Source organism: Gadus chalcogrammus, chromosome 5 (assembly GCF_026213295.1).
Source record: "Gadus chalcogrammus isolate NIFS_2021 chromosome 5, NIFS_Gcha_1.0, whole genome shotgun sequence".
NCBI classification, from domain to species: domain Eukaryota; kingdom Metazoa; phylum Chordata; class Actinopteri; order Gadiformes; family Gadidae; genus Gadus; species Gadus chalcogrammus.
The window spans coordinates 10774325-10796240 of record NC_079416.1 but is presented as its reverse complement, the minus strand read 5'-3'; the positions used below and the strand labels follow the sequence as shown (position 1 = coordinate 10796240).

Below are 21916 nucleotides of genomic sequence, written 5' to 3'. Positions count from 1 at the left end.
GCCAAGCCAGAGCCATAGAGAGAGATATCTATCGCTCTGGGCAAAGCTGGCCATCTAGAGATACAAATTGGGGAAAGCTTTTATTTGAAATGTGATGTTATCAATCCACTTTACACATATAGGCAACTAATTCTAAATTCCAAGCTCCCTTCTTTAACTCCAAGCATTTCATCTGCAGCGTCTTTATTCAATGATCGGAATCTGAATATAGCCTATCTGTTATTTTCTAATATTTTGCCGCATTCTCTCCTCCATTGGGTAACACTTTGTAATAAACTTGGGAAACGCTATTTCATTTCACTGTATACTGTGTATATGGCTGAAATGACAATAAATTATCTTGAATCTTGAATCTTGAATCTTGAATAAGGTGCCATAATGAATAGAAAACTAGTCATTACTTAACAATTTGTTAATATTTGTTAATTATTACTAAAATATCTATTTGGCACAAGTTAATAGTTTTTTTTCACTGACCACAGTGTCATTGGATAGGGTTAGGGCCGTGTGTTATGGTTAGGGTTAGGGCTGTGTGTTAGGGTGGGGTTAGGGTTATACAAACCACTAATATTTAATTAATGATGAAAAAACAATTAACTTGTGCCAAATAGATATTTTAGTAACAATTAACAAATATTAACAAAAGGTTAGCTATTTTACTAGTTTGCTATTTATTATGGGACCTTATTATAAAGTGTTACACTCCAGGGTATTTCCGTTTAATTATTTCTCCTTTGTCCTTTCTCCTTTATATTTTGAAACCATGGTATATGCTCCTGTAGAAGCCATGAACTTCTAGTTTTTAGATAAACTTTTTTTATTTGCAATGTTATTGAAACAACTACACTACCCATAATCCTAAAGCGTAACACGACGTCTTTGATTGGTGGAACTGCTGTTACCATGGAAACGTTTACCAGCACCCGCAAAAGTCAAGTGGTCGTTGACTGCTGCCAATGACCTCGATCGCTTACCACAGCGAACCATAACTTCCCTTAGATTAATGGAAGGTTAGAGAGTTTTGTAGGAGCTTTAGAGGAAATTAGCTCTACATGTTGAAAATTATGTTGATATAGAATATATGATACAAAAAAATGTAAAATATGTATTGTATTAGTGCTACGTTGGGTAGGCCTATGTTGATTCAATTTAAGTGATCAATCCATCCTTCTCAGGTTGCCTGCAGAAGTCCCCGCGCCGCGCCTGGTGCAGCTGCGAAGCCTGTGAGGAGCGGCACACAGCAAGGCCCTGCAAAGTAGACCCATCCGGAGTCGTTATGAAGTCCCTGTTGGGTGTGTACAATGTAAATCGTGATATACACTGTAAATCGCTGACGGTAAAAAAAAAAAAACTTTAAAAAAGAAAGGCAAATGATTTATATGATATGATATTTTTCTTTTTGTATTATTGTCTCGATTGGTCAGTGTTTTCGTCATATGTTATTTTGAAGTGATTTGAAGGTTTTTTTGTTTTTGTTTTTCGACGCCTTGCACACGTGACTGCGCTCGGGTCTTCTCGCCGCTCCAGAGCCGAGCTCTTGTCACCATGGAAGCGCTAGGTTTGCGACTTGTGTTCGCCATTTTGCTCCATGGATGTGTGGGCTTGTTTGAACGCCTCGGGAGCTTCCAACCCAATAACCCAAGAACATACGGATGTAAATAAATTGATTTGATACATTTAAAGGTCTGGCCAGGCCGAGGACAATCGGACCGCATTGTTTTCTGCCTGTGAACGTCGCCGAGTGAGTACTTAGTAGGGAAAACGGGGTCTAATATGGTGTTGTTTTTTAAACTTTGCTAGCGTAGCCTTATCAACTATACGATACCACCTAAAACGCAGCACCCACATTGGATAGCTTTGCGATGGCCAAGCACAATGCCTCACAATGTTTATGCCGTGTACGATGATAATGCATGATCTAAACTATAGGACCATCGTCCTGTTGAAGGATGTAACGGTAACTTGCACTAATATATCCGTTTGGTGGGCTTAGGATTTGAGTCAACATCTCTGCACTTTAAAGCCAGGCTATGTCAACATCGATCATATGCTGAGGCGAAGCTGAACGCCCCTTTAAATGTGAAACACGTAACGGTTACACAGATAAGAGTGATGCGGACAGCCACAAGTGGTTGTGTGATCCGGATCCTGGGCGTGTATCCCACTTTGCCTCTAGGATGAGGATTTTTATTTAGTCCAGAAACATCAAATGAAATGTCATTGTCGTCAAATACTTGCGACATAACTCTAGTCTGTTCGTTCTCGTGTGTCATCCTAATGGCCTGTATTTTGTATTTACAGCACAGCCATCTGTCGTTGTCATCGAACACTTTGTGAACAAGCAATGGAAACACAACAAAGGGAATGTTGTTCTGCTGATTGGGTTTCAGCCGAGTTAAATTCTTAAATCTAACCAAATCTACAAGATCATCAATTATGATACTTGGATTGATCTCCAAGGAGTTACACGCAATGGAAACACAACAAGAGGAATGTTGTTCTGCTGATGGGGTTTCAGCCGAGTTAAATTCTTAAATCTAACCACATCTACAAGATCATCAATTATGATACTTGGATTGATCTCCCAGGAGTTACACGAGCAGCTTCTGGATCTAAATAACTACCAAAGCCGAACCAATGGAGTGGAAGAACTTAAGCACATTCTTACAGAGCTTGATTTGAGGACGGTTCCATCGGACAGTATTGAGGAGTTCATACGATTCCTTTGTCGTCTTCTAGACGACAGTAATTTTAAAGTTTTGCATGGCACCTTACAAGTCATTAATGTGCTCATTCATAAGTTAGATTCCAATGTGGACCAATATTTCAGACAGATAGCTCTCGTGGCTGTGAAGGCTCTAGGGGACACCCGCACCGTCACCAGAACCGAGTACATGAACTTGTTCCGCCAGTTGATAGGAACTGCAGGACCCCAGAGAGTGCTCGATGTCCTAGTTGGAAGCCTGAGCCATAAGAACTCCAGGGTGCGAGAAGATGTGCTCAACATCATCACCGCAGCCATGCTCACCCATCCCAGGAGGGAGTTCAACATCCCTAAGCTCTGTTCTGAAGTCGCGCCGTGTCTGGCCGACGGCAAGCGGAAGGTCCGCCAAGCGACCCTCGAGCTGTTTGCAGTGTTTGACCATTGCCTGGAGACGGGCAAGAAGCAGCCCCTGACCAAAGCTGTTGACACGGTGGAGCTCAACGAGGACGTCGAGGGGCTGATGGCGGCTGTGCAGGCCAGACGAGCGAGGCACATCCTCCCCCGCCTCTCCTCTGAGTGGATGGTGGAGTACGCCCTGGTCGTGCCCAAGCCGGGGCAACGCTGCTCCCCGCAGTTCAGCCTGGCGGCCGACCTGGAGTGGGTGCTCCACGGAGGACGGGCGGGCAGCGCCAGGAGCTACAGGAGCGAGCCCGACGCGGACCGGCTGTTTGGCTACGGCAGCCTGGGCTCCCTCACCGACGACCTGCCCCTCCAGAGGAGGATCGCCAGCGCGGGCAAAGGCAAGAGCAAGCTGCCGTGGGAGATGTCCAGCCTGGCGTCCTGTGAGAACGATCAGCCGTGCAGTCTCCCCAATGGAAAGTCCTCTGAGAAGGTGTGGGCAAACACTAACGCTCTCCACTAAGGCTCTCTGGTTAAGCACCGTATCAATTAAAGCATTCAGGCAGATTTTGTATTGCGCTGCTGCTTTCAGTGCAAGGTCAGAAGGGTATTGTTGCATTTTAGCTATGTAACATAATGCTTCCTTAGACAGCATCTCCTGTGTAACACTACGATAATACGATCTGCACATTGTGTCTAGAAGGCTTTACATTCTTTGCTGTTTTCGAGGATTGCATATGAAAGTGGTGGGTGAACTAGCACGAAACAACAGTGCAACAGTGAATTCATTGGCTTCTTGGTTTTCGGAGCAACAAAGGCACCTTAATATCCTCTAGCCTCTCAAGAGCCCTGTGATTGGATTGATTGGCGGGTCTCCTTCTGCAATCACTCAGAGCTGCAAGAGTGGTTATTGCTTAGGAACAGAGGGACATGATTTATCTTTATTTGAGAAACGTGTCCTCGTTGTTTTGAGTCCAGCATATGGCAGCTGTAATCACGTCAACTTCAATCAATTTGACGTTTCTGATATTTTTGGTCCAATTTTGTATTATTCAATCAATTCCTATTAACAATTTTCTGCCGAAACTAGCAGTGTTTGTGCTGATTATTTACTAGAGACAAATTACAATACGTATGAATCTAGACGGCCTAGAAAGAACTTGAGATGGCGTTGAAAGGATGTTTTCCCAGATTTAGATTGGTTCGTGTTACACCTCTCATTGAGGTGAGTCTACAGAGAGCGGCAGGCCAATGGGGAGATGGGGTTGGTGTTGATTTCTTCTTAATATAGCTCTGTTGTGTCAGAGCAATCACTGGGATTCAGTCCTCATTTAGTTCCTCCCTCGTTCCCTTCACAATAAGATGCCCATTTACATGATGCATATGGTGGGAATCTACCTAGATTGTAAGTCCCTTTCTCATTGAAGTGCAGTTAACCTCTGAGGTGAATAACACAAATCTAACCAGAGGGGTAACGGTACTATTCGTTATTGCACCCAAGGAGAGTTTCGTAATGTACAAATAAAAATGACTGACAGGTTGCATAAACACTTTGAACTGTTTTAAAATTGGACTAGCCAGGATCATTGTTAACCCCATACAGTTCAAAGCCTATTGTTTTTCCTCTGCCAATTATGTTGTGTTCACTATAATCAAAATACCTATTACTCTGTGGACCGTCAACAACTTGAGCGTCTTCTGCTGCAAAACCCGGTGTTAACTGCATTATGCGTGTCTCCAAGCAACACCTTTAGACTCCAGCTCACTTGTCAGAGGGGGACGGGAAACATAATTGGTGATATCGCAGCACTGGGGCTGTGAAAACATAGCTCCTGAACTCTATTCCAAGTGTGTGTGTGTGTGTGTGTGTGTGTGTGTGTGTGTGTGTGTGTGTGTGTGTGTGTGTGTGTGTGTGTGTGTGTGTGTGTGTGTGTGTGTGTGTGTGTGTGTGTGTGTGTGTGTGAGGATGGAGTCAGGTTGCCCTGACTCCATCCTCACCAGTGGTATGTGCATGGTAATAATATAAATGTATACATTGATAAATGTCTTTATATTAGATGGGGTCCAACTGAAGGCCTCTTGTGTTTCTTGCTTTGCGCTGATCTGAATTCCCTCCTTTGCTCTTTTTGTGCTGTGGATGGAAAAAGCCGCAGGGCGTCTTTACCGAAACCAATTGCATTAATTACATCTATGTTTATTTGATAAACTCGAAAATTGCAATTTCACCATGTGAATTACTGCAATGATTTTTTTCCCTGTGTTACATTGTACGCCATGTTAGATTGCCAGTGAAGAATACCTGTCCATCTCCAGGAGGTTAAGTCCAGAAACCTACGTCCCTAGTTTTGGTAAGTGTCTCTCTCCAACCACCTCCCGCACCACCACCAAAGCACACACACGCACCTTGTATCGGCTCTTGTCCCGAGATTCTCACGAGTTGACTAGAGTTGCGTTCAAAGTCAAGCCCAACTCCAAATTAGAGCAGCTTTGAGTTGGATTACCGAGCTGATCAAAGAAGCCTCTGCTTTGCACGTCACAAAAAGCTCTGACATAGCGTGTTGCTAGGTCGCGGTGCAGTGGTGACACACCTCTTGCCCACTGGTTGATAGTGGATAGAAGGGGATGGATTACTGCTTAAACATGCACCTGCGCAAAAGTGTGCTGTCACCCCGGGTCTGTTAAGCCAAAAGAAGGTATGGAAGGTGTGCTGTTGTTTAACTATTCTGTTTCTACAGCGGCCGCTTCTGCACACCGCCTTTCAAGCTAATCTACCTGTTCCATCTCTTGTTTTCAATTCTGTTTCGACAAATCAGCATTTCTTAATCAGGAATGAGCTGACTGAAGGATCCAACCCTGATGTTATGCTCCGCTATCCAAAAATGCAGTTTCCTACGGGCAGAGACTAGGATCTAAGCCTCCTAGAAGTAGAGCCTAGAACGGTGGAATTATGGTTGATAGTGGAATCCTAGACCAATCTTCATGGTGGAGGCCACCTTGAAGTTGTCTTATGAATCATGTTGTTGTTTTTTTCACTTTGTTGTTATCGTGCATAAAATCATTGCTGTTCGATGAAGGCAAAAGCTTGCGCGGGTCAATAGGGTTTCACAGCCCTAATGGCTATGAGTTTTGCCAAAATTGGTCTTCGGCTACAATCCATCTCATTTCACTTCTAAAAGTTATGGTGGTAATCCTTAAAAATAGATAAAGAGTAAATCAACTGCACCATACCATTTTTGTGTTGTTAGTTATTTAATAGTTAATGGTCACTTTAAAATCAATGGAGGATTTTAGTGGATGGAGTTTTTCTTAATGCACCTGCTAGTCTTGCAAAACCGCAATTGCCAAGCTAGACAACCCTCAAGTGTACAATGTTCACTGAAGCCAACAAACAAGAATGGATTTGGCTAGTTTTGGTCACAGAGCATGAAGAATTTGTATTATCTTTTACATAAAAAATGTACTATCTGCCCCCTGTCCATCCTTCCACCTCGTCCTAAGGCCTTCATGTAAATAGTCGACGGCTTCCATCCATTTCGGCCACATTTCAAAGGCGTCATGGGTTCTACATGACCGTGTGCTCGTCATACAGGTCACATCTCAATGCAATCTCACCGTATGGCTTCGGTACCCTAAGCCCGGCTACATACACTGACTCCCGTTGTGTGCTTCCCATGTAGCTTCAGAGGTAGCGGACAAGCGCCATTCGGGCCGCAGGAGGGAGTCCCCCGCTCGCCTCCGTCGGAGCGGGAGCCTGGACTTAGACCCTGAGACCTTCAAGTCCATCAGCTTCAGCGAGACGCACAGTGGTGAGACATCCCTCAGTGTTGAGCAAACCGATAGCTGCGATGAACCCGACGGCGACGGACTGACCTGTGTGTTGTCGCCGACAGCCACGCCCAAGACGTGCGTCTTCTCGGGGAACCCCGGCGTGGAGCGCACCTTCTCCCTCCCCGCCAACCCCAACACGCCCGGCTCCTTCCTGCTGCCCTCCTACCCGCTGGCGGCGCTTCCCGGTGGCCTGCTCACCCCCACGCTGGCCCGGCGGCGGGCGGACCCCTCCCTCTCCATGTCCAACACCTGGCCCAACAAGAGGGAGTGCAGCCCCCTGCATCCGGAGCCGGGCCCCTGGAGGGACACCGCAGGCAAGGGGAAGGGTGAGTGTGGCTCCTCATCCCTCTACACGGCCCAATGACCGTAAGCCATTCCCACTTGACTCCCCACTGTGTCCTCCCCCACCCTCTCCAGCAGACCAGACGTCCAGCAGGTGCTCCCCCAGGCCTCTGAGGGCCTGCCCGGTCAGCTCCTCTGCATCGTCCTTGAACGCCGCCGCCGCCGCCGCCGCCTCCTCCTACCGCCGGGCGCTCGGCGGCGTGAAGGCGGTCCTCCCTGGGATGGAGCGCTCGCAGTCCTATAACGGCCAGAGGTCCCAGGCCCCAGGCAGCCCGCGGGGCCGGCCGGCAGAGAGGGACCTGGATCTGGAGCTGGGGGGTCTGGGCTCGGCGCGGGGGCCGCAGGACGACGAGTCCCTGGACATGGAGGAGGTCAGACGCTTTCCCTTTGGAGAGCACAGGACTCGCTGTTGGAGGACTGTGATTGTGTTGCTGTGAAGGGAATTGCGTTCCTCTCGCACGCATGCCTGGTTGATTGCAACCATACCAATGTGTGTCGGTTATCTGACACGGTCGCAATTGGAAAAAGCAGATTTTTAGGGTTATTTTAAGATTAAGAGTGACTATGACTTCTATTGGACTAAAGCACACAAACCCAACAACCTTTTCCGTTTATTATCCATTTGTTATCATTTATTGATGTTCAAAACGTGAGAAGATCCACATTCCTTGAGCCTCGTTATGTTGGCCAAAATAATCCACGCCCCAACAGAGCTGAGACCGATTGTGGAGCAGCTGTTCTCCGTCCCACGCCACAGACACTCATCCCCCGCCCTGTGTCTCTTCCGTCCACAGATGCTGAACTCCCTGCGCTCGTTGCGCAACAGCGCCGCCAAGAAGCGGGCCAAGGTTAGCCTCAGCGGCTCGGAGCAGGACCCGGACAGCCCGGATTCGGCCGTGAGGCTGGAGCTGGGCCTGGACTCTCCGTCCCGCGACTCCCCCGCGGTCATCAGCCCGGCCAGCGAGAGCGGGCTCTCCAGTCTGTGCTCGCCCCCCCACTCCATGGGGCACAACGGCGCCGACCTGAGGTACAGACCCCACGGCCTCCAGGGCGCTGGGGGGCCTCACCCTCACCGTCTGGGTTTTAATGAAAGGTTGTGAGGCAAAGTCGGTGAAAACAGTCACTGCATTCTCCTGTGGGTGGGGTTAAAAATATAAATATATTAACAATCTACAGTAACAATGTACAGTATTTGTGTGTGTGTGTGTGTGTGTGTGTGTGTGTGTGTGTGTGTGTCTGTGTGTCTGTGTGTCTGTGTGTCTGTCTGTCTGTCTGTCTGTCTGTCTGTCTGTCTGTCTGTCTGTGAGATATAAAAGCAGTCTGGGTTACCCTGTCCTAGCCCATGTGAGGTCGAGAGAGGTCTTCCCCCAACCCTCCTCACTTGTCATGCTTCCCAACAGCCCCAGGCACTCTGGCCCTTCCATGCCCCGCGCTGCCAGGGTGGCCTCACCCCGGCTGAGGTCTTCGGTGTCTATGGATTTCAGCTGCCTTCAAGGTACAGCCAGAGAGGATCATGGTGCCGCCGCCGCCGCCGCCGCCGTGCCCTGTGGTGCATCTCACTTCCTTTCCTTTTTAAAAAAATAAAAGTCTCTTTCTTTCCTTTCCAGGCGTGTCCCAGAGAGACAAAACCTCCCCTGAAGTGGGCGTGATCGGCCAGAGGCTCAGCTACTCTAACGGACCAATGGAGCTTGAAGATGGCGACCGCACAACAGAGGCCTCTTCCCCGTTGGTCAGAACGAGCTTTCGGGAACCAATCAGAGCAATGAGGCCAGCAAAAGGTCAGCCAAGGATTTCCGAAACAAACAGACACATTTTCTGTCGTTAATTGATTCCTACGGTACACGTTTAAAAGCATCCAGCAAATCGCACCCAGTATTTATTATCTATGATGCATGTTTAAAAGTATCCACCGAATAGCATCCATTATCTATTATGAATACATCCTGCTCCGCTATATTCAATTTCCTGTTGGCAATGATGTTATGACTCATGTTACAGTGTTCCCCATCTCCCTGATGAAGCATACTTAACTGCTTGAACCAATCAGCGATCCCTGAATCCCTCTGTTTTCCCAGGCTCTCAGAGCTACAGCAGCAGCAGGAGCTCTCCGGCCTCTGACGTCCCTGAGGGCGTGGTGGGGAGAGGTCAGTGCGCCCGCCCTGTCCCCCCGCACACTCTGCCCCCGAGGCCCCCGTTAGCCCTGCCTCACTGCGGGGCCCGGGGCCCTCCTCAGTGGGCTGTTATGACAACACACTGACTGAGGCAGCCCACTTACTCAGGCCCGCCGCTATAAATAGATAGAGCGGGGAAAAGGCGGAGGAGAAATGTGAGCCCATGGTTGGTTCCAGGGATAATGCGCTTGTGTTGTGCAAACAGCCTTTAATGCTGTGAAGAAATTACATATCGGGATTCCGCTACAGGAATGAAGAAATAACAGCAACTAGTAATTAGCTTTCTACTCCCCGCTGCCTTTCTACACAAACATCCCCCCCCCCGCACCCCTTATGACTTACCCTTCCTCACCCCTTATGACTTACCCTTCCTCACCCCTTATGACTTACCCTTCCTCACCCCTTATGACTTACCCTTCCTCACCCCTTATGACTTACCCTTCCTCACCCCTTTCAGGTGTGTTTGGCTCGGGTGTGATCTGCGGTCGCCCCATCGGGGCCACGTCCCCGTCCGAGCTGGGGGACTGTCTGACCAGGCCCAACGGGGACCTCCCAGCGCAGGGCGTCGTGGGCCAATCCCTGACCGGCACGCCGAACTCTGACCCCAGGGACACCGCAGTGGACAGCACGGTTCGTCCTGCAAACATAACCGCAATCTCCCAAACGTGATGAACCGTACTGGGCGGGCGCTTTTGCTATTGGTTGTAGACTGGTATATTGGTCCCAGTATCTGATTGCTTTTTGCATCGTTGATCGATCAATTTAGTAACAAATTTTTATCTAGGCATATTTTTCTATATTTCGTATTTTTATGTTCTATTGCTTCAATAGTTATTTTTGTGTTTTAATGTTTTTTGATTTTGTTATCCCTCTATCTTGCGCCAAGCGTGCGTGACTCTTATAATTTCCCCCGATATTGACACGGTACCCTACGTCTCATCAACCCCTGTGCAGGAGCGTCTGAGGAACGGCAGGGTCCACCGGGAGAAGCACCGGGGCCAGCCCCCCCACCAGGCAGGGGAAGAGGCCGGGCTCTCTGGGAAGCGACAGCAGAATGGGGGCCGTCACGTCCCCAACCAGAGCCTGGCCGATGAGCCCAAGCTGGAGGAGATGCTGTTCGATAGCAGAGGTTAGAACGGCATCTCTTACACCAATAAATAAATTCAATGTAACGTAATGTTCTCTTTTTAAATGATTGAGCCTGCATAAACATTTAGTGCTAACACATAGTCATGACTTATCATAAAGTTATGCAGACGGGGATGGCTTTGTTAATCGACGTAACCCATCTGTTATGTGATGTTAGTGGAAGAGACAGTTTTGTTTACATTATCGGTGGGTTCGGCCTAGTCTGTTGCTCACTGCTACAAACCGTCTGACGGTGTTTAATCCACGGCAACGCATGCAACTGATGCATTCTGGGTGCGTAAACTATTGACTACTATTTAGAAGAAAATACTGTTAAGTGTTATTATCCAAAACAGGAGCCATTCATATTTTCGTTTTTTTCCAATATAATAGAAAATGAATTAAACGCCTTAAATATCAGAACCCTTTTTTAACTTTGGTGAAAGAATGGGATTGCCGTTCAACTATTCATCCTGGTAGTTTGATGTCCCTCATTGTCCTGAGATGCGCTCATGGCCTTCCCTCTTCCCTCTGGGTCAGACCTACAGCTGAACGGCAACACCTTGACCTCCACCCCGGCCGGGTTCCTCGCCAAGGGGGCCCGGGTCAGCCCCGCCAGTCCCCTGGGGTCCGAGAGCCCCCTCAAGTGCTTCACCCCCCCTCACCAGCCCAGCCCCCCAACGGTAGCCCCCAGCAACCCTAAAACCTCGGCCCGCCTCAGGAGGGCCCCCAGCCTGACCAGGACCCGGCCCCCGCCCTCCCACAGCTCAGGTCAGTACCGAGGGCGGCCAGTAGGGGCAGTGCAGGGTCAATGAGGGGAGGGAACAGGGGGGTCGACCGGGGCCGGACATATTTAAGCTTTGTGTCTTGAAATGCTGTCGGCTGCCTGAGACAGACGAGATACACAAAGGAGAGCGCAGAGTTACGAGATTGTGAAGGTAGAAACCTAGTTAGAACGTCCTCATAATATATTGTACAACAGGATGTTGAAACACAAACAGTACTCGGGAATGAAGGTGATGTTTCTAGAGTGAAATTCCTCAAAGGGCTTCGCACTGGAATCAATGCTGGGAATAATAAAGAATCATTTCATCCTGAAGCCAAGCAATCTTTCTACTTGGCAAATCTGTTCCCTTTTTTCCATTGTGCGCGTTTGGGCTTTGTCCACTCGCAGTCCTTCGACCATCCCACTGCATTATGCATGGCTGAAGCAGTGCCGTGTTCCATCTTCCACTTAGGCCTGATTAGACCAGAGCCGGCTGCACTGCATGGCTGAGCACACACCTGACAGCTCTGTTTTGACAGCCCTGCCGCCACCTAAACACACGCTGCCCGTCTCCATGTTGACAAGAGGTGTGTGTGTGTGTGTGTGTGTGTGTGTGTGTGTGTGTGTGTGTGTGTGTGTGTGTGTGTGTGTGTGTGTGTGTGTGTGTGTGTGTGTGTGTGTGTGTGTGTGTGTGTGTGTGTGTGTGTGTGTGTGCAGATGAGCCGGCCCAGGGCACCCTCAGCAGCCACAAGCGAGACCTCACAGAGCCCCCTGAGCTCCGCCCCTTTTCCAAACCTGAGCTGGCGATGACACACAGCTTCAGACTCATCAGCTCAGATGACTGGTGAGACACACACTCTCAGCCTCACACACACACAGAATTTGTCCAAGCAGTCTGAACTTTCGTTTGACTGATCTGCTGTGGTTGAACGCAGGGAGAAGAAGATCGAAGGGCTGATGATGCTGCGCAGTCTGGCCCAGTACCACATGGACACGCTGCAGACCAGGCTCCACGACGTCTGCCTCGCCCTCGTTCAAGAGGTAGCTCCCCCTCTATGGGCCTGCTCAATGGTGCTCTCTCTCGCTCTCTCTCGCTCTCTCTCTCTCTCGCACTCTCTCTCTACCGCTTAACCTGGAGCCAATCATCTGTCTTCGTGGAAGTGTAAAAACAAACTCAATCCAGTCTACTGCCTAGTCTATATACCATGCTGTGTTTAAAACCATCCCAAACAATTCTCCATCCGAGAAGTGGTTGATTCGACATTAACAAAGTTTGTCAAAAATCAGCCTTGAAAGGAGTGTGAAGCGTACTATAACGTAACGCCTGCATTGCATTCATATAGCGCCTTTCAATCCACTCAAAGCCCTTCACAGAGCGAGAGCGGGTTGAAGTCCACCGCGTTTACCGAACTGAAAAGGATCCCTCGACCGTGTCTGTCTGTGTGCGGTTCTCAGGTGAGGAACCTGCGTTCGGGCGTGTCCCGCGTGGCGGTGTGCACGCTGGGCGACCTGTACTGCCACCTGCAGCGGGCCATGGACCAGGAGGTGGAGGCCACGGCCCGGGCGCTGCTGCACAAGGCGGCCGAGAGCAACGCCTTCATCCGGCAGGACGTGGACGCGGCGCTGGGCCACATGGCGCGCCACTGCACACCGGCACGCTGCATCAACGCTCTCCTGGTCGGGGGCTTGAGGTCAGGGCGATGCACGCACACAAAGCAGGCACGCACACGCTGTATTGCGCCTTGTTGCGTTTGCTGGTTTTCTTACCACCAGTGCGCATCTGCTTGGGTGACATTTTTTTGTACAATCCATTTGTTAAGTCAAAGAATCAGCGGCAGTTGTAAAAGCAGTGTCCGATGTGTTTTTGAATGTGAATAGCCAAAGCTCATTTCTACTGCTTTGTATGGGCATTGATAGTTCAAACATTCATTAAAGGTACAGGTTACGTTTCAAAATCTGTGCCTCGAGCATTAAGACAAGAACAGCTTCTCCACCCATGACTGCACACAGACAAACATACAAACAGAACAACATTTAACCAGGACTGGTGGGTAGGATACATCGGTTGTGCATTTTTTCGTTGATGTATCTTTGTGTGCGTCCTTCATGTTGAGCCTGTGTGTGTGTGTGTGTGTGTGTGTGTGTGTGTGTGTTTGTGTGTGTGTCTACAGCCACCTGAACGCCGTGGTGAGGAAGTGCGGCGCCCAGCACCTGGCCGACCTGCTGGAGCGGGTGGGCGTGGCCCGCCTGCTGTCCGGGGGGAAGGACGTGACGGACAGAATTCTCCCGGCCGTGGTCAAGCTGGCCCAGGACTCCTCCCAGGAGCCGAGGCACGTAGAGCCCCCCGATGCCCCCCCCCCCCCCCCCCCCGTGTTGGGTGAAGTCCTGTCCAACGGCTCGCTGACGTGCTGCTCCCACTCCTCCCCCTTCAGGTACTACGGCCGCCGGATGCTGCTCTTCCTGTCCTCCCACCGGGACTTTGACACCATCCTGGAGAAGTACATCCCCGCCAAAGACCTGGCCGCCGTCCGCGACTCAGTCAGCGTCCTCAAGACCAAGGTGCGGAAGGCCCCGCCCCCTCGCCCCAACGTACCGCTTGGCGACGCGTCTTGTGAACGTTGTTTTTGTTGTTGTTGTTGTTGTTGTGTCAGGGTCTGGGCGAGATGCCCCAGGACCCGCCCTCCGCTCGGGGCAGACGCTCGCTTCCCGGCAGTGGCACCATCAGGGCCTCATCGCTCAACAGGGAGCCCCTCAAACAGACCACCACCACCACCACCACCACCACCATCCCCCCAAGGTGAGACTCCTCCAACACATGACAGCCACCTCTGAAATATGTTGGTCAAAGTAAACTCACTTGTGCCATTAGGTCAGCTCCTCTCTCGGGGTTTCGTTCTAGAACCCACATGATGGGTTTTGTTTAGAAGGCCTCTCCCATATTTATTTATTTATATTATTTTCCAAAACTTTGTAAACTCAAACGGCACAAACTATATTTTTTCGGGTAAAAAGAACCAAAACAAATGACAACCTTGATTTATTTCCAAGAACATACAGTATATATACTGTGTATATATGTAGTAAGTATCTATGCTATTTCCTGCATTCCATTGTGTGATGCCCTACAGGCAGCCCAACAGCCAGTACAGCTCCAGAGCTCAGGGGCACAGCATCGCAGACAAGACCGAGTACATCAAGCAGCTCACCGCTCTGCTGGAGTCCAAAGACTTCAGGGAGCGCATCAAAGGCATCGACCAGCTGGTGGCCGACTGCCAGCACAACCCCAGCATGGTCATCCACAGCCTGTTCCCGGTCGGTGAAACACCCCCACCGCTCGTAAACGCCCACTACTTCACACCCTTATCCCTTTCCTGTTCATTTGGTGACCTGTTCCCCGGTTCTCCCCGCTCCCCCAGGTCTTTGACGCCTTCAAAGCCCGCCTGCAGGAGTCCAACAGTAAGGTCAACCTGTACGCGCTGGAGGCCCTGCAAAAGATTGTGCGCCTGCTGAAGGACGACCTGTCCGGGGTGGTCAACCTCCTGGTGCCCGCCATCGTGGACAACCACCTCAACTCAAAGAACCGCGCCGTGTACTCGGCCGCCACAGGGGCCCTCTGCGAGCTGGTGCTGAGCCTCGGTGAGGGCCCGACGGGGGAGCTGTCCGGAACACGGCCCGGCCTGACCGCGGTGTTGTCCTTGTCGTTCCTCATGTGTTCTTTCCTTCCCCCTCTCCAGACAGCAGCCTCCTCCTGCAGCCCTTCTGCACCAAGGCCCTGTTCCTCAGCGGCCAAGCAAAGGTTGATCTGATCCAGAAGGTTGCAGGTATGTTAGTGGATAAAATGTTGCCTTTTTCTTTTGTTAGTGATCAGCAGCGAACATACGCATACCATTGTGTGGCCAATGAAGAGGCATCTGATACACTCTCTGCTTTACCGCCTCCATCTCCTCTGTCTCTTCCTCTTACTCTCTCCTCCTGTCTCCTGTTCCTTGGTTTCCTCCTCCTTCACTTCCTCTATCTCCTCCCCCCCCCCCCCCCCCCCAGAGCTGGTGACGGAGCTGTACCCCCGCCGGCCCCAGCTGGTGGAGCAGAAGGCGCTGCCCCTGCTGTGGTACCTGCTGGGCCCGTCCAGCGGCAGCGTTCAGGGCCGGGGCGGCAGCGTGCGCCGGGCGACCACCAGCCTGTGCCAAGCCCTCCACGATCAGATGGGGCCCGGCCTGGTCGAGAGCGCTGGCTCCCAGCCCCCCAACGTCCACAAGGACCTCAACGAGCTGCTCAGAACCATGTCCTGAAAACAAATCATTCAAACAATTCCAAACACAACCAAACGACGAAAAAGACGGGAACGAGAACGCTACGCGATGACTTTTACTTGAAGAAAAAAAAGAGATGTTCTGCATTTCTATCAGTGCCTGCACTTTTTGTATACTGTTAAAGAGAAAGTGTCTTACTTCTCACGAGCTCCTCGACTCTGGACCCATTATATCTCAGCGAGATGTCCTCGGGGCCACGGACCGTACAAGGCGGCCCTGCATCATGCTGGATTTCATCAGGTCCCGCGAATCCTCAAACAACCTGCTCTCTTTGCACTTTAACAGGTAGCTTGTCGTCGTTATCAAAGACAGGATTTTAAGGATGCGATCCTTGGATTGCTGTTGCTATTTCGTTTTTTTGTTTCATCAATGAAAAGCATCTAACGCAATGTACTGTAGACCAATCAAAACGCACCGTTGCAGAATGTAAGGCGGAAATGCACAGAAAATGATAATAAGTGAGGGACGTCTATATTTTGTTGTGGTTCCATTTGTTGAAAGTGAATTATGGAGATTTTCTCAATGTGTCTTACAAGGTAGAGATGGATTGGGATACAGGGAAAAATAACTTTTTTGGTACAGTTCCAATGTGTCATTGCACAGTATTAGCCTAATCTGTTGACCATATGTGGTAGGATAATGCAGTATATATTATTTATCTTGTATAGTTTTGGTTTTCAAAGTCCTATGGTATGAAATGTTTATGATATGCGGAGTTGGTTGTGTTCTTATTCTGCATGTCGTCAAATCCAAATCAATGTTTATATTTTTGTTTAAAGGATATATAGATATAGATATATATACGTACACTGATGCCTGATTCAAAGTTAAACTTATTTTACTGGGTGTATGTGTTGGGGAGAAAACATTATTTACACAGAGTAAAACCCAAATTAGTGATTTATGTTTCAGTGTAGTGCCAGTCTTTAAGTAACCGTTACACTATTCTGTTGTAAATTTATATTTAACTTGTTCGTGAACAAACAAAAGGATACCTACAACCTTATAGATCTACAAAGTGTTTTTCTGTAAAAAAAAAAAAAACACTGAGTTTCTTAATTTGTGTCTATACAGGGTAGCAGTTCATAAAGAGAGCCATATCAGAATCGCTCTTTGCTCGAGATGTCATGTTTGCACTCAAATCTCTATTGTTTGAGATTACCATTCAATTAATCCACTTGTTTAATTATGGAATGCTGACTAAGATTGGTGAATCAAAATGTATCCAGCAGCGTATTTTGACTAGGCTGTGCATTTGTACTTGTTAATTGAAAAATAATTCTGTCAAAATTTAAACAATCAAAATCTTCACTCCATGGCCTTTTCTGCTATAGATACTTGGTCAATACTTTTACAAATAAAGTTTAAAAAGATACCAAAACATGGATAAAAGTTACACGATTAAACATTTTGAGCTTTATTCCCTTTTATTTTTGTGTGCACAGGTGCAAAATGCATCATCGAAGGCTTATTCCAATCCGAAATCTATTTTTCTTTTATGTGACGTAATAAGCTCACAGACGCAACAAAGCCATACATGGGGGAAGGTTAATATTTAAATGGGGAACAAAAGACATTGCAATGCAAAAGTGAGACGATGGAGAATCCCAGCATCCTGGATAGCCTTTGTAACCATTAGTCACCATGTACACAGGCTCAGGTTTCTGCAAGAAGAGGTAGGCTTCGCAGGCGCTCTGAACCACCATAACATGAGATGTGTAAATAGCCAGGAAGATTTTGCTTGCAGTTCTGTTCAAACATTATCAACTCAATGTCTTTCTTGAATGCCTATTACTCATATAACATGGCTATGGTGCAAGAACAAAGGTGGAATATATTTCAAACAGAAACTTCTCAAGATAGCTGCCACACTGAAAATGACAGATGAATGCCCACTTGTGGTGCACAGTGGCTCCGTCCGGATGGAGATGTGGATCAGGGAGAATCCCCCTGTGAGTAACCCATTGGTCATGGCTTAACAGTAGTTGGTTTGCAGCATTGCAGTAACAGGTTGTGGAATAGCTTGTGCTTTAAGGGGTTCTGCCACCAAAGCTCTAACGAAGCCTGAAGCGTTTCACAGATCGCCTACAAACAATTTTCCAGTCATTCATATCAAAACCAACTAATAAAAATACAGTTGCAACAATGCACATTGAATATAAATTAATATTAATGTCTGTTTCGCACATCCTGCACAAAATCATCAAATATAAACTTTTTTGTCAACGTCTGTGGTCTGAACCTGTTACATTTATAGCAAGATATTTAAAAAACCTCATTGGGGAGGGTAGAGTAGTGGCCAAATTCCTAAAAATCCTGATATGTCCTATATTGTTTTGTGACAACACAAACACCTTTTTGCTACTTTCAGTTGCTATGATTCAATTGTGTTTCCAATAATGCTTTACCCGAAAATTACCTCACTACAATGACCCACTAAACCCTTTACACAGAGTTGGTACGCTCACAACACTAACTATGGGTCTCATACTGTAGAAAAGGGTCCATGGATGTGGTGGTGTTATAATATGAAGAAATTATAACCAAATAAATAACAAACACATCTCTTAAATATAAGTTTCTTACACACCAGTGAAATAAAAGAAAATGGTATTGTGCTGTAAATGGAATATAGGCTTTTGGTTTACACTTCATCTAACGCTTGCTACATGCAATACATTTTTCATCATCTACCGTTCAATAGAAGATACTGCTTCCTTTAGCTTTTCGACGCTTTGCTTTGTTTGCTGAGGCATCAAACGTCATAGCAAGGGGGCACCGGTTTGATGTTTGACCGCGTCAGCAGGAACAGAGGTGTTAGGTCGCACATCGTCAACGCCGAGTTGGTCAGGGACCGGACGACTTGGGCATGTCTTGGTTCTCAGCCAGGTGAAGCTTTTGTCTGGACACACAACCATTAAGGGCTCTCACACAAACAAACAGGACATCCAGAGAATAGACACAGCAATTGGGGTTTCATTTTTAGCACCTGGAGCTCCAGGTCAGCCCTGTATGGAGCCGTTACGTGGGTCCGACCGAACAAAAGGATACATTGATGTGCTGAGTTCTTCCAGCTGTGGGAACAAATGAGGGGTGTGTGTGTCATTAGTGCCCTTGAATGGGTTCCTTGTTCAACAGCTGTATGTGTAACTCTGTATATTAGCCAGTATACTGCCACCTAGCAGTGGTTTTACAGCAGAGGATATCCCAAACCATGGTGGCTATGTGGTTAGGGTTAGGATAGCTTTAAATGAGGACTTAAATATAAATTCAAGATCGATGTTCATTCCCCAGCTCGTCAGAGAGAAAAAACAAAACAATATACATGTATAAATATACATAATATAAATATAATATCAATAATCTCATACTATCAATACATATTATAGATAAAGCATATCAAATGCTTTTTATAAACCTTTATTTAATATAATGCACGTTTATTATCCATATGTATTCGAAAAAGACAAGGGCATACATGATTTATACATATATTAATAAGTCAAGTGTTAATATTAATATTATGAATGATTTTACAAATGTCTTGATTTGGATCCTACTGCGGGCAGTCCCTACACCTCTCTCTGATGGCGGCGGGGGAGCTTACGTTGCAGAGCAGGTGCTCCAGGTTGTTGTCCGAGGCGCTCTTCCTCTGGTCCTCGGACAGCTCCTCCACGTGGCTGTCGAGGCTGAAGTGCAGCCGCGCCAGCTTCTCCTGCATCTCACGCACGTGCTCCAGCTGCTCAAAGGAGCACACCTTGCCTGGACACAGGGGGCAGAGAGAGGGGAGGAGGAGCCTTGAGGAAGGGGAGCACAAACTTTACACAAATATAAAACAGAGAGGCAGTGTGTAATGCCGTTTAATCGCAATATTAGAGTTTGTATCGTCTCGTACTTTGATTAATGTTGCATTTTAATAAAGCGTTAATGTTGTCTTTTCTTACTATCAATGTGTTACCATGCAGAATTCTGACAGTATTTAGACTACACTATAATAATGAATATATGCATCTTTGACTGCCCTTTATTGGCCTGTCAAATATCCTCATCCACACAGATTGCATTAAGAGTATTTGTGAGAGTATCTGGGGCTGATCCCGTGGACAACAGTTCATTGTTGTGACCACAAGCCTATTGGAACTGGTTTCTCCTTACATGGCTTGAGACCAGACCAGTAACTGGATAGCCCCCTGGTGGCCAGGCTGGGGGGAGGCGGGCTTACCGAAGGCCTGCAGTTTGCCTGAGTGGAAGTCGTTGAGGAGGTTCAGGAGCCCGCCCTCCATCTCCCGCACGTCCGACACGTCTGTGAGGAACGAGTGCTGCAGGGGGGACGACTGGACCACCTTGCTGGGCCCTGCCGGCTGGGGGGCCCGCGACTTCTCCTTTGGGGGCCTGGTGGACGGCGGGAGACACAGCCGTGGTTGATCAGTTTTCAGACAATCGGTTGTATCAAGATAAAAATATTGATACACTAAAAATGTATACCAAAACTGAAGATCGAAAAGCCTCATTAAAAATGTTGAATACTAGGTTAAGGGGGAGAACTGTTGTAACTTGGGTCATTGAGAAAATAATATTGATGCAACCAAACATTTATATTTCCGGATGATGTGTAACATGCTTATGGATGTTGGCCCATGGCCATACGGGGATGAGATGACCTTTTGGCCCACACAGAGCCTGAAGGACCCCCCCCCCCTCCTGCTACAGCACTCCTCTTTACCACAAACCGCTGTCATGGCTCACCGGGTGACTTTGGGGGGCGCTGCGACCGTGGCCAGAACCTCTCTGGGCGGTCCCGGCGCTCCGATGGACCTCTTGTACTTCCCTCGGTTCTTGGGGGAGGGCGGCTGAGGCAGACCCAGAGAGAAGGTGGCACTTTTGCTGGCCGGCAGCGGGGGGAGCTTGCGGGGGTTTATGGGGGGCGGCGGGGGCTGGGGGAGGGACACCTGGGGGCTCCTCCGCTTGCGTTTGTCCTCCATTCTGGTCTGATTTGTACTGGCTGGTTATTGGTTTGTTTGCGGAATCGTGGAATGAACGGCGGGCAGATTGTTGAAGAAGGCCGGCACACCTACCACCTGAAAAACTTCTTGATCAGGAGCCCGGATGGATGACTGCAAAAAAAAAAAATAATTAGGTCATCTGTGACACAACAATGTCGTATACTTATGAAAGGGTACAATTTAAGTTACGAAATGAATAATAGGGATAATTTAAAAAACAATGGAAAGATATAGACGAGTTCGTAGGGCTAATATTATAATAGTTATTAGGGATAGATCTATACAGATCATGTAGGCCTATTAAAGCCTATTCAAACGTAATGCAATTGTGGGAAACGGTGCGTCCCAGGTAAAAATAAATGGGCGTTGTGTTTATCACGTTTTAACTGAGCAAGCCAAAGCAAGGAAGCAACGCTCCAAGTAACTTTAACCAAGAGCTTTAGTGCCTCAGGTATCTGAACTGGATCTGTGGGAAGAAGACCATATAAGGACGAATCTATTGAATGAGACAACCTTATCACATCCAATAGCCCTCTTTGTCTATTCTAGGACACAGTGGCTATGCAATCCGAGATGCTTTCTTCAATTGTCTATTCGTCCAATGAGGACCAGCGTCTCTCATCAGCCCGCAGAAGTAGCCTACAATCAGAGGTTCGCTGTGCAAAGATGGCTACTACACAATGCGAAAAACATTACCATCACGATAGCATAACTATGCGGTCAAGTGTGTATTTGTGTTAGGGAATATCGTTATGTATCAGTATACCATAATGGTAAAACTCTGGAAACCTCTTTAGATACATAAAAACGATCGCAAATAAAGTAGAATTAGGCTTACCGAGTCAATTACGGAGAAAGACCAAACCATCTGGACACTGGATCACAAATTCTGATTCATTTATACGTAAATGATTGTTAGTGCTGCGCATTAGCGGTTATGTATTTCTTTGCAATAACACTTTGTACCCTTTATTTACAATAAATAAAATAGAGCCGCGTATCAATACCCTTGCTAGAGCCGAGCCAGTTTAGATCCCCCTCTTAAAGGGCCAGTACTTTGTTTTCACACAGAAAAGGGGCGGGGAAATGTAATAATTATTCAGCGGCCAATCTACAGGGTCCTTTGGATGAATGCAATCGATGATGTTCTGAGCAGAGCTATTTAGTTCTCAAAATAGATCTTGTTTTGAGAACACTCTGACCCGAATCTATCCATTGCCATGACTTTACATCCAATATAAATCAAAATACTTTAATCTAATATG

At 47.8% G+C, this 21916-nt stretch overlaps 2 protein-coding genes across 2 annotated transcripts; one reads left to right on the top strand and one right to left on the bottom strand.

Moving 5' to 3' along the window:
- Positions 1-1524: 1524 nt before the first annotated feature.
- LOC130382370 (TOG array regulator of axonemal microtubules protein 1) lies at positions 1525-18447 on the top strand. Its single transcript, XM_056590074.1, has 23 exons — positions 1525-1741; positions 2302-3596; positions 5385-5451; positions 6781-6909; positions 6994-7257; positions 7349-7644; positions 8068-8300; positions 8674-8768; positions 8881-9051; positions 9349-9417; positions 9902-10074; positions 10399-10573; positions 11113-11343; positions 12056-12182; positions 12274-12379; positions 12794-13029; positions 13510-13668; positions 13771-13897; positions 13990-14135; positions 14467-14650; positions 14755-14974; positions 15073-15159; positions 15380-18447. The coding sequence occupies exons 2-23, from the start codon at positions 2565-2567 to the stop codon at positions 15625-15627; spliced, it is 4575 nt and encodes a 1524-aa protein (XP_056446049.1). The 5' UTR covers positions 1525-1741; positions 2302-2564; the 3' UTR covers positions 15628-18447.
- ccdc28b (coiled-coil domain containing 28B) lies at positions 16966-21898 on the bottom strand. The gene is made up of 6 exons (XM_056590076.1): positions 21490-21898; positions 20395-20762; positions 19871-20040; positions 19256-19410; positions 18700-18722; positions 16966-18550 (listed from the first exon to the last, which is right to left on the bottom strand). The coding sequence occupies exons 2-6, from the start codon at positions 20628-20630 to the stop codon at positions 18496-18498; spliced, it is 639 nt and encodes a 212-aa protein (XP_056446051.1). The 5' UTR covers positions 20631-20762; positions 21490-21898; the 3' UTR covers positions 16966-18495.
- Between the last annotated feature and the right edge of the window lie 18 nt (positions 21899-21916).